General features: G+C 41.8%; 1 protein-coding gene across 1 annotated transcript in view; it reads left to right on the top strand.

Moving 5' to 3' along the window:
- The window catches only part of FMN2 (formin 2), a 343,222-nt gene that overhangs the window by 162,946 nt on the left and 167,487 nt on the right, over positions 1-12,789 (top strand). Inside the window, exon 8 of the mRNA XM_046679366.1 lies at positions 11,772-11,833. Coding sequence (XP_046535322.1) covers positions 11,772-11,833 — 62 coding nt within the window. The remainder of the gene's footprint in view (positions 1-11,771; positions 11,834-12,789) is intronic.

The following is a 12,789-nucleotide window of genomic DNA, read 5'->3' as shown; positions in this document are numbered from 1 at the left end:
AGATTTTGTCACCTGCCAAAGTCAAATAAATCTTATCTAAACAGTTGAGATAAGCCCCGAACCGTACTTGGTATGGTCAAATCAACAAACCTCTCCAAAAACAGAAATGAAATACAATATCGCTAGATTAAACAGTCTACAATGGCAATCATGTTTGCGTTTAAAGATTTTATTCCAAAAGGATTACAGTCTTGGTATCCATTTTTTTTCCCCTGCCTAGACAAGAAGGCGACATACTGACTCAAACAAAATGCATTTGTTCTCTAACAGTTTAACTGGTACAGCTCTTATAAACAAGGCCCATAGGTGTATGAGCCTTCTGACTTAATCAGGAACTTATGTCGTTAACCTTGTATAAGCAAGTAGGCTTGAGATGTACCAGTGGTGGATTGGGTATCACATTTATTTTTTCCCAACAGGAAAGCCTTTCTTTATATAGCCTAAGTACAAAATCTGTCGAATTCTGGCGTTTCACTGTCTGTAGCTTACCACAGCTTAAACTGCCTGAAAAGAGAAGATAGTATAAATGAGTGGGATTTTAATTACAGGATATTATAAAAGTGCAATTTTATTCCTTTCTAGGACATACAGTATTTTAATAGTTTGCTAATAATTTTTAAACTCTGCAAGGGCAGAAGCTGGCAGATTTACCCCTGGGCCTGAGAAGAGTGCCTGGCCCGGACTTACGCTCTGTGAATATTTGTTCAGTGAAGGAAGGAATGAATGAACCATGTTTTCAAGGAGATACTATGTTTTCTTTGTAGATTAATACTCATGTTTTGTATTTAATGCATCAATTGCTGATATTTAAAACATCTTTCTCAAGTGAATATAGTTCATCTCATAGTTAAATGGTTCTCTTTCAATGTCATGCTATTTCATTGGCGAATTCTTATTTGTGTGTCATAAGAAGTGGACAAATGTCATTATATCACTGAGTGCCATTTTTAAATAACACCTTTGAGGTGTTATTGATATTTGTGCATTTCATGACTATAGAGTAGTTTGTACGCCGCCTGCTGATTTGAAAATGACCCATTTTCCCAGTGTTCCTTGGGCACATCTTTGCGGAGTTCAGTTCGGCGTCTAGCATGGCTAGGAGTTAGCCAGTTGGATGTAGATGTGTGGTTCTGATGTGCTGCCCCTCTTTTACGTGTCAGGCCCAAACAATAACATAAAATACCCCTTTATTTTCTGATTTATAATTTGTTGCATAAGAGCGATTATATCTACAAAGCTGTATATGATATTTAGACATTTAGAGAGAGCTAAGAGCCTTCCCTTTCCGGGGCTGCCGTGGGAGGGCCGTGTTCCACACAGTGAGGAGTTACCTCTAATCCTTACAATATCCATTTGAGGGAGCGGATGGCGTTATCATCAACATACCCGTTTCACATGTGAATGCATTGAGACTCAGAGTCTTGCCGAGTCTTCTCCAGAGACACACAACTGGTAAGTCATGGTGCCATGCTTTTAATTCAGGTCTGAATCCAAATCACGAGGTTTGAGGTTTCAAGTCATGTTGGTGCAATCCAAGACTTTTAAGTCACTATTTTGGCAAATTAAAACTTCCTAGTAAATACGTTCATATCTGCTGAGGACTTGAACAGGAAGGGCGATAATAAAATTGAGAAATCTTACGAATATAAGGAATGGAATGCCACCATTTTAACTTGGAATAAAAAAAAGAATGCTCTTGGTATATTTGCCATTTAATTTATTGTGGTCTTTAGATAATACAGAGTTACCTGGAGTATCATTCAAGAGCTCGTGTGTTCCCGCGTGTTTTAAAAATGGCAGCATCATGTATTCTAGCAGGTTTCCCACGGTGCAGGCGTGCCGTGTGTGCGTGTGTGGGACAGGCCCGCGCTCCCAGGTGCTCGAGCATGGTTGATGGTCGGATGTGTAAAGAATGCAAATCTGGTTGCATTTTATTATCAAGTGAAATATTCAGATGAATACAGTACCAAGTGTCTTCCTCTGAGGAATGTTAGTTTTAATAAATTGTTGGATATGTTTGGTTAAGCCGAGCAAAATCAAACAAAATTTTAAAAATTGCATGAGTGCATCTCTAGGAAATCTTTGTGAAGTGATACATTTTGACAGTTTTTAAAGTAACCCCCCCCAGGTGTGTGGATTTTCAGGCGGGGATCAATGCGGTAGTGCTCTCCAACGAAGGAATGCTGTCCACGATTCTGGACTCCATTGTCGTCAGCTTGCACAGTGACAGGCACTAGCAAGGGTTTCTATGCTTTATTGAGTTTTAAATACAAATTTAGGGATAATAATTCTAGGCATTTCTACCAAGCTGATTTTTTCCCTTCTTTTTCCTTTGTGTATCTTCCTGGCAGGACAGTTAAGGCAGTACTAGAAACTCCTGAGTGAGTGAAAACTGACCGTTTGCATCCACCACAGGCTGCACATGTGAAGGAGGAAGAGGAACCATCTTCTTCTAGAAATCTCTCTCGCACTCTTCCTGCCTCAGTTTCTCCTTCATCATCACATCGACAGTTATGCTTGTAGTGCTGTTGGCAGCAGATGTTGCTGCCTGTGCCAGCATTTGGCGTTTGCTTTCTCAGGTGTGGCTGCCTTCAGTTTATGGGACCGGTATGCAAACACGTGGCTTGTACCGTCTGTTTCTTAAGCTTAGCTCTTACGGCTTCTCTCTGAAGGTGCAGTAATGACTTTTGTTTTTTGTGCTGTAAGCTTTTTCAGTTTTCTCCTCTACATGGAACAACCTGGTGTGGGCTGATGATATCTAAGATAAGGTCCCTGATACCAGGCTCTTTAAAATCTCCTTGGGAGGGCAGGGCACATACATACAAAAGAAGGAAAGTCAGAAATGTGTCCCGTGACTTGTATTTATGCTAAAGGGTAGAAGCAAGAGGTCAGGGAGGTCATTATGAACCTTGGTAGTTAGGAAGTATTTTACAGATTACTTAGGCTGGAGCTTGAAATTGCTATTTTGTTAGAGACAGCTGTTTGTCCACGTTATCCACACTTTTCAGCTTCTCCTCCATTCTAGGTGACCATGGGAAACTATTCTGGCCAGAGAGAAATAAGTAGAAGTCTGCTAAGAATTCATAATTAATAGGCATTGCACATACCTTCTTGTTGCTTTCCTTTTTCCTCCTCCATTTTGCCTTGAATGCGAAAGTGATGGATGGAGCTGTGGCAGCTATTTTTCCACATGAGGAAAAGACATTTAAAGACCATTAAAAATTTCTGGCCCTCACCTTTTTTTTTAGCCCCTGAGTCAATACCAACATATCTCAATTTTGTTTGTCATTATTTAGTCAGGTATTCTTTTTGCAACTGAAAACAATTTTTAACTAGTACAAATATATTTAATGCTTTTGCCATATTGTCAAGTGGCTAATTGTCAAGAATTGATTCATATTTCAAATATCTTCATCACCACACTCTAAATGGCTGACATCCCTCCCTACATTAGCCTAAAATGAACCAAACTTTTAACCTGGAGGGAGGACTAAGTTCTAAACAAACATGAATGAATGGCATTGTTCCCCTCATCTAGTCCCTGTGTCCTTCATTTCACTTTCTAATAAATCAAAGATTTTGGAATTCAGCTCTTATTTCTCTTTAATTCCACCAGAATACAGATACTCTTTTTAAAAATCTCCGTCCCTCCCCAATCTGTCCTCAGTTTGTGTTAATCACTTACCGTTTCTCGCCCACCTATGTAACTGTGCCCCAACATTATATTGTTTGGTTTTGTGAAACCCAGAGGCAACCACAAATGTAGTTGGGTAAGAAGAGGGAAATACTTCTATTATTGGATTAAGGCCGAGAGACTGGAGGAGACCACCAAGGGGTGAGTGTAGGGAGAGGGGAGAAGAGGGAAGTTGATCGAGCCCTGGGATCCGCCAAAAATAAGAGGCTGGGGAGAGAAGGGGCCAGCGAAGGAGACAGGAGTGCGGAGCATTACAAGTAGGAGGAAGAGGCCGGGGTCTGGGGCGGGGGGCGTCCTGGGAGCGGGACGTATCAGGAGGAAGGAACGGTTAACCGTGTCAGACGCTGTGGGAGCTGGGAAAGGTGCAATTCACAGGCTCGAAGTTGCCGGTGACTCAGTAATCAGAACAAAAGCTGAATGAGGTAGGATTAGGAAGCAGAGGGCAGAGAAGAACGTGGGAACAGCAAGTACAGGCAAGCGTTTGGAGTATATGGGGGCGTTTTACTGTTTTGTCTTGGCTTCTCCCTGTTTTTGGTCTCTAGCGTCCGTGCTGGAAGCATCCTGCAGATGAGTTGCTCCTTGGCTGTCCGAGCTTAAAAGTGGGCAGGGGAAGCCGGTGAGAAGCTGTGAGCCCCGTGCACGGCTGTTGGCCTTGGGTTCGGTGGAACGTTATCTGAGTGCATTACTCCTTGGGCAGCCACCGAAGGCTTTAGCTTCTGTTCCTTCTCTTGGGTGGTGAGACACTTCCAGTGTCTGGCCTGGGAGAGGGAGGGTCTGTCTGGCAGTGTTCTGGGCCCCAAATTGGAGAAGAAGGCTGCCTGGCATTTGGGGGTTCTGTATTCCACATGCAGTGCTGCAGATGGTCCCCGTGTTTATGGTGCCCTGGCCTGCAACTGCGCTTGCCGTCTCTTTGCACAGACTGTTTTAATTTCTCAAGAGAATATGCCTGACGGAGCTGGGGAGGGCGTTTTTGGACTGGAGATGTAACTGACTGACACCATTCACCCAGTGTTCCTTATTTCTGGTACTCACCCTTTACCCTCAGTCGGATTGGTCCCTGGTGCTGCCATCTCCTTGGCCTTCTGGGTCTGTTCTCAGCATTCCCACTGACAGCTGTGGATTCATCACTTTCAGGTCTGCTCCATCGGGTACAATTAGCTTCCATGTTTTGTTGCTGTCATCTCTTGTTTCTTTCAGTCCTTATGAGTGTATCTTAAAAAAAAAATCTCTTTCCTATTGCTTTAGCGGAACTTTAGGAGCGAGCAGAACAGGACGCATGTGTTGGCTGTGCCATCTTAACCAAAGATGCTTCTCATCAAAATACAGGCGTTACAGTTCAGATAAAACAAAGCGTTTGAATGTCAGATGATGCTATTAGGATTTAGACCATCAATTATTCATTCACTTTCAATCTGTCTGTTACTCTGAGGAGTTTGCCAGGTGACGATTCTATTCTTCGTGTCTCCCATTTGTACGAGCTCTACTTGGCGCTCACAGTGGAGTGTAATTATTTGTTGCTGTCTTTTCACTTCCCCGTGTTGTGAGCTCCTCTAGATGGGGAAGCTTATGTAGCTGCAGATCCCCAAGTGTTTTATATTGCACTTACAAAAGAGATAAATATTGTCAGATAAATTGCATAGCAACTACTTCCCCTCAAAAGGTGAGATTTTCTATTTCCCTGAAGTATGCAGTGAAATAGAAATTAACTTCATATATATCCTTTCCCCTGATTTTAAAATATAACAACAAGCTGCTTGCAATTCCTGAAAGAGCTCTCTTAGGGAATTTCGGTTCCTGGTGGCTAGGGTATGATGACGAGCCTGGAACTATTTTAAATACGAGATGCTTCTGATCTGTTCCTTAAGATGCGTTTCTACTCCAACAAAGATCTTTGCTTCTCAGCAGTTTGCGAGGCTGACTTCATCTTAGCTTTTCCTGTGGCTTCTGAATTCCATGTTGGGTGAAGAAGGTTTCTCGAAGCCCTCACACTCTTCTTGACTGTCAGTGAGAAGAGGGCGTGAACTGTGAACATGGGGTGATTTGCACTCGCATGGTGTTGGAGCTTCTGCTGCCTCTGCTCCCTTCCCGCCTGCCTTCCGCAAGATCAGTGTCGAGGGTTTTGACGTGGGGCTTGTTTAACTTCCCAGGATTCTGTCAGTACGACTGAAACTGTCATTTTCCTTTTTGCTGAGAATGTTTTCAACCTAGTTTGTCTAAAATCTCTCCATCACGATACTGATTTGGAAAGATATTAGTAAACTATTTTCTGTATAGGAATGTTAAAGGGGCCATAATAATGATAACAATGACCACCAACGTTTTTTGAGTGTGTGCCCTGTGCCTGGCACTGCTTCTGGGTGTCTTACTTGTATAATTTAATCTCCTGCAAGAGCCCTATAGGATGGGTACTCTTATTAGACCCATTTTGCAGATGAGAAAATTGAGTCTCTAGTTATGCAGGTAATAAGTGGTGGAGCCAGTTTGACTCCAGAGCCCGCTGTGTCGCATTGCCGTCCAGTGCTGTTTGTCAGGTGACGATTTGGCATTACATATTATGGTCTGTGTATTTTATGTTTTGAACTCTGAAGTCAGCTAGAGTGAATTTCATTGTTAATGAAAGGACAATCAGGTTCTCTCGAGGAATACTCACTTTATCCGGTGAAGTTATTTAATTTTCGGGAATTACTAACCTCAGCCTATTTCAGCCTTTCAACATTCAACGAGCATGTTTTCCCAACCCTCTTCTGTGCTAGGTTCATCTAGATACAGAGAAGGACAAAGCAGTGACTCAGGCTGACCACGGAACTGTCGAGGGCAGGGTCTGTCCCTGGCGTCTCGTGTCTCTGGGTCTCTGTAGATTGCCTCTCCTGTGCCCTGGAGAGGGCTCTCTCCTTGAGTTTAGGAGGCTCAGCTCACGTGATATGCTTCACGGATGCAGGAAGGCAGCTTTCCCGACCAGTGCATTTCATCTTTCCACTGAGTTGTGATGCCTCCCGTGTCCTCTGTGAACTTGGAGTCTAATAGGGAGGTGAAAACAGCAGTGAAATTAATAAATGGGAGAGGGCAATGGAGAGCCACAAGTGGAGAGTTCAAGTCCAAGGAAGAAACAGCCACGAGTTAGCCACCTGGCGTGGTGGGCAGCCTCTCCAAGGGCCTGCAAAGGTCCCCGCCCCCTGGTAGTCACACTCGTGTGTGATCTCCTCCCCTTGTATGTGGGCTGGACCTAGAGACTCAGGATGAATAGGCTATGACAGTGGTGGTGGGATGTCGCTTCACAGAGTAGGTTACAAAGGGAGGGTGGCCCTGTCTTGCATGGCCCTCTCTCAGTCTGAGGGAAACCAGCTGCCTTGTCGTGGGCTGCTCTATGGAGTGACTCATCCAGGGAGAAACTGAGGCAGGCTTCCAGCCAACAGCCAGTGAAGAGCTGAGGCCCTTGGTCTGAGGAACTGAATTCGGCCAACAACCACGTGAGATGGGGCACGGATCCTCCTGTGGAGCCTTCAGATGAGACCGCAGCCCAGCCAGCACCGTGACTGCAGGCCAGTGAGAGTCCATGAGGCAAAGATGCCTGGCTAGACTCCAGCTGATTGCTGACCCACAGAACCTGTGAGATAATTTGCGTTTGTTGTTTTAAGTCCCTAAGCTTTAGTGCATTTTGCTCTGCAGAAATGGATAACAAATACACCTGGTAATAAACGCTATGAGGTTTTCTTTTGGGAGTCTTTGCCTCCACTTTAACAGATCATATTGGAGGGAGGTGGGATTAAGGCAGGAGACCACAGTGGCTGGGATAGTGTTCAGAGCTGAGGGCGAGAAGAGGCCATCAAGAGCACTACTCTTGTCCCTTCCAGGAGACCCCAGACTAACAAGGAAATCAAGATTGGAGTAAGGCAGGCACTAACAGCGTTCCGTGGCTCAGAATGTCGCATTGAATGGGGCTGATCACGTCATATTGAATTATACCAATAAAGTGAACTACTTTGTCTGGCTACTCAAAACACTTGAAACATTTATAAACGGGGCTAATAATGTTTTGTGAACTTTTGTTTTGTTTTACATGAGTTTCTTTTAACACAAGCTCTTAAAATATGGCCCTTTTCCTTCTGTGCCATTCTGTGACTGAAAGTGGAGACAGGATTCTTTTTATCCTGCACAGGTTCAGACAGGGATGTTGCCTTGCGCTCTAGTCTGTGGGTTATGTAATGTTGTGGTAAGTTAGAACGAGAAACATGACCCACATGTCTGGTGTCGTAGAAGGCGGCTATGCAGAACACATTAGCAGCAAAGACCATGTGTCCAGGCAATGTGATCTAGACATATGACTGTCGCCTGCTCATATACACGTGTACACAATGTCATGTGTCCAGCACACAGACATTTCCTACGTTGGAGCTGTAATCCTTGGTCGTTTTGAGTTGCCCTTTTTGTAATTCTTTTTATGAAATACAATATCTTAAAATCAAAAGAAAGTAGATTTTTTTTTTCCTGATTGGACATTTTGAGACATTTTTAATATCTTAGGTTAAATTAAATTGACTATTGGACTTCTAAAATAGGCTATTTCATTCTGCATTTTGCAACGACATGGCTTAAAAGGGCATTGGGTTTCAGTGAGCGCGTCCCAGTGGAGTTTATGAAGAAAAGAACTATTTGTGGTCCCAACTTTTAATTATTGAAAGCAAATATTTAATCTTGAACCTAATTTTAATCTAGCACATTCCCAGCTCTGTCTCTAGTTTCTAACCAACGTGTTCACAGATAATTTACATTTTAAAATTAATTACATATATTGTTTCAAGGCTTCTTGAATTATCCTTCTTACTAAAAAACCATTTTCTCCACATGATAAATATGTGCTACAAAGTTATTATCCCGCTTGATTAAACCTCAGAGAAGCTTATATCTTGATCAAAGACACACAGCCTGTTGGTAGAAAAGCCAGAAAGAGTTCTGTGTTCTACTGCTTTATCACGTCATTGGCATTTTATAAAATTTAAAGCTTTAAAAATAAAGTTGCTATCCATTTTGGCCTGGAGGATTCTTAACACATGGTCGTTTATGGTTGTTTAAAGAGACTAGTAAAAATCTCTCTGTGTTTTAATCCTGGAAAGTTAGCATACTTTATAAATAAATGAATAATCTTTTAATGTGCAAAGAAGACCAGAGTTTCCTCTTAACATCTCCTCAGTCCTTGCACCCTTCCACGTAAAAACAGAACAGATGCTGCTTGGTTAAATTTGAAGTAACATTTATTTATATCTATTTTATGGGAAAGTAATTAAAACTGCTTTACAGGCCTGCAGGGGAATGGATGGGTGGGAATGTGATGAGTCCCAGACAATGATGGGTGTTCCTGAAGGTCCAGAACAAAGAGGAGGAAATGCGTGTGAAATATTTGGCCTCTAACCTGAAGTGTAAATCACATTCGCACTTAGTTGAGTATTAGAGAATAAAGTAATCTGAATTAAAGATTGATCACTGAATATTCTTACAAACTTTGGATTTATTTATGTTCTGAAATCTGAGTCTCATGCTTATTAGTTTCAAAGCTGAGTGGAGAAGGCAGAGTGTATGGACAACACCCAAGAGCTGTCTGTCGGGATGTACATTTAGTTCTGATAGTCATCGTTCAGACGGAAGGTGCCAGCCCGTCACAAATGCAGTTGCACTTGTTCTCTTTGGTACATGAGGGCACTGGGACAAAAATAGAAGAAAAAGAAACGTTTGACTTTGGGTTAGATAATAAGGGTTATTAGAACCAGAGGAGTTGAACTTTTGTGAGAGCTGGCATGGGAAATGACATTAACCAACCACGCGCCAGATCCTTTGCTGAAAATGCACTATCAGTCTCATCACAGATTTTAAGGGAGGGAGCGATGGAAAACACTACTAGAAATTTGGTAGTATATGAATTTTAGTCTCAGTTCTGGCGTCTGAAATGTTGAAATGTGCGTTTCAAATTGAGGAAATGTTGCCCCTCAATAGGCTTAACCTTTCCCCACTTACATCTTCTACTTCTATTTCTTATCTAGAACTCCTGTCATTGCATCCCTCTGTCTGCCAGGATCTAATCTTGCTTTCTTTTCAGCTACTGAAGCATGACTGTATTATTCCCTCAAAACCGCGGATTCCCACTGCATTGTGTTAGCATCTCTTAACTGTGAATCCGATTAAGAGGAAATTGTGTGGAGGCGTAGTAATAGTGTTGCTTTCTGTTGAAGATTTCTGTGGATGATTAAAAAATGAGATTTTATAGATTAAGACGTTTTGAGGACTTGCTTAGGACTGTATGACATTTATTAAGATATTCTTTAGTAGCTGACGTTGATGAGATAAAAAGATAAGAAACCTCAGTTATGTTCACAAGTAAAGTTTCGTGTAGGGAAAACTTGTAGAAAGAATAGTATGTTTTAAAATGATGGATTAAGTCACAGGACAATTGTGTCTTTTATGAGCTTTGACTTGAGTATGAATGATTTTATTGTGTTTCTTTTCCTTGTTCTGAGAATGAAATCTTACACTAAGTTGACTACTGGCATTTCCTTCATAGTTTTCCAATCAATTTCTCGCTGTGTCATCAGAGGAATGTAGAAATACTGGATTATTAGCTAATGAATTCGAAGTCAGAGACCTTTGGGTTCATTGTAAGATTTTCTTTAAGGGCTAGACTCTGCACAAATGTATAGAGGGTAATTCCATACATGAATTTGCTATCTTTATTTTGGTTTTATGCGTTTTGTTACATTATTTATAGCCATGTTACCTCCAGTGGAAATCATTTGTTAATCTCTTTTAATTAATTTTTGAAATATAGTCAGAGGGAGTCAGGGTATGCTTTTAGTACTGTGAAACGTTAAACGGTTTGTGATATGTTTGCCTTACATGGTTAAGGAGTAAAAAGATTTGTCTATGAATCTGAATCAGATCCTTAGATTTATATTTGAGACCTAATTTTGTTTTTGAGATAGTGGAATATTATTAGGGCAGAAGTATCATATTCTACTTGGTATAATATTTGTTGGTGAATCTGAGCTCTGTTCCCATCTTCAAGTAGAAATGCTAAATTATCCGAGTTAGATTTCCTGTCCATCTTTTGCCTCCATTTTGCTCGTCTTTCCTGATTCTTTCTTGGGATTTTGCCAGAGTCGACTAGAAAATGTCTCGTGTACTTTGTGTTGAGAAAAAAGACATCGTAAAATGCCTCAATTATCAAAATAAATCTAGCCAATTTGTGGTTATCTACTTTGTGATATTTTCCCAGAAATCTTTAATCCTACTGGCTACTTGGCAGAAATCTGTTCGGGGCAAATTCATCTCATTTCTAGCTGCCATGCACGTGGGTAATGCAGAATGCTTTGATTAACCTATGCCAAACTAAGTAATAAAACACACCGGCTCCAGAATTCAGTACATTTCCTGGGCCAAGAAATGCATTTGAGAAGATATTGCCAGTTTTTGATTATCCGTTCTCCCTCTTCGTTGTTTGAGCATGGTTAGTTTGTCTATTATGGATGGATTTCTAAGGATGCATCTGTGCTAATAACACCATAATCAAAGAATTGTCCCTAGATTATAGCACTTTAAGGAGTTGAAACGATAGATGCATTTCCTGTTATTATACTAAATCCACCAGGTTAGTGACTAGATTTAGCCTTTGTCAAGTGTCTTTAGATAAATTGGAGGACATGAGCATTTATGGATATAAAACTAGGATGTGGGAATAACATGAGTGATTTGCCTATTTTTCTGGCATTAAGCAGATTTTTCAAATTCATTCAGTTGGGCCATGAAAGACAGACTTACAGTTTCTCTTTGACCTTTGGGCCATATTCATGGAACTGCGCATCTGTGGAGCAAGCGAGAGCTTTAACACTGGCCACTGGCTCCAGTAAGCTTCCTAGGGCGCCATCTTGGTAGTGGGGCAAGTGGATGCATTGAAGGTGGAGCCCCTGCACCCTCTGCCTGCTGGCTCGTGAGCACCATGCTGGAGGTGGTCACTAGTGTTTGAGATGGTCAACCGTTTTTTCACGGCTGGCTTATGGCAATTTACATTCTTTCTTTTGTCTTTTTTTCGCAGCTGTTGTGAACTTGGACAATTCCGTGGTTGACCTGGAGACCCTTCAAGCTCTCTATGAGAATGTGAGTAATAGAAGGAATTTTATATGCAAGTATATAATACATACACAATACTTGTCAATGTACAACACAGCTATGCCTGTTGTTTTAATGTCCTCTGAGGAGATTTGATCTGGAAGTGCTGAATTTACGTAAGTATAGATTTGTTACAATACTTTCTAGGAACATATAGGACAAATGTGTGGTCTCATAGTTTTAAAGATTGTGATTCAAAACATGTTGCATGTGAGGTCATCCATGTTCCTTCTTTTGAAATACAGTCAGTACTTATGTGGAGGTTAATGTGAGCGGAGCGTTGTTCTATACCCCAACTCATTTAATCCTCACGTGGAAGCTATTATTATCTCCATTCTGCCTGTCAGGAAACTTAGATATGGAGAGGTTAAATGACTCACTCAAGGTCACACAGGTAATGTGGTGTCACTGGGTTTTAATTCCTTCTGGCTCCATTTCTCTAAACTGCCATAGTTGACTTCACTAAGTGGCAGGCCATTCAGGCCTTCATCTAGGAGCACTTTTCCTTAAGAAGTTGACAGGAAAAGGGAGTAAGGTGCTAGAGGAGAGTGACCACAGCGTGGTGTGGTCCGTGCCCTTGGGAAGCGCAGTGTGCAGTGGTGTGTGAAATGGTTTCACCCGGGGCATGGTATTAAATAGCGTTGACCCACACAGTAAGAAAGCAATTCTCTTTTCAGTGCTTTTCATGATATCTTGGAGAAAACCTCACTGTGGCCCTGTTTTTTCTCTAATATGTTTGGGTTCTTTTTTCATTTTGTTTCTGCACTTGCTTCTGATCTGCCTGATATTTAAACATCTGTGCTCTTTGAGGTGTGGCCTTAGTTAGTCTTTGACTTTTCTGTGCCACATCAAAGAATTTCTGGCTCTGGGAGACGTATGTGGTGGATGCAGACTGTCTCTTCCCTGAGCACCCCCTCGAGGACAGTGTGTTTGACCTGCTTGTC

This window comes from Equus quagga, chromosome 12 (genome assembly GCF_021613505.1).
Source record: "Equus quagga isolate Etosha38 chromosome 12, UCLA_HA_Equagga_1.0, whole genome shotgun sequence".
Lineage (NCBI taxonomy): Eukaryota > Metazoa > Chordata > Mammalia > Perissodactyla > Equidae > Equus > Equus quagga.
This window is presented reverse-complemented; position numbering and strand designations above follow the sequence as displayed.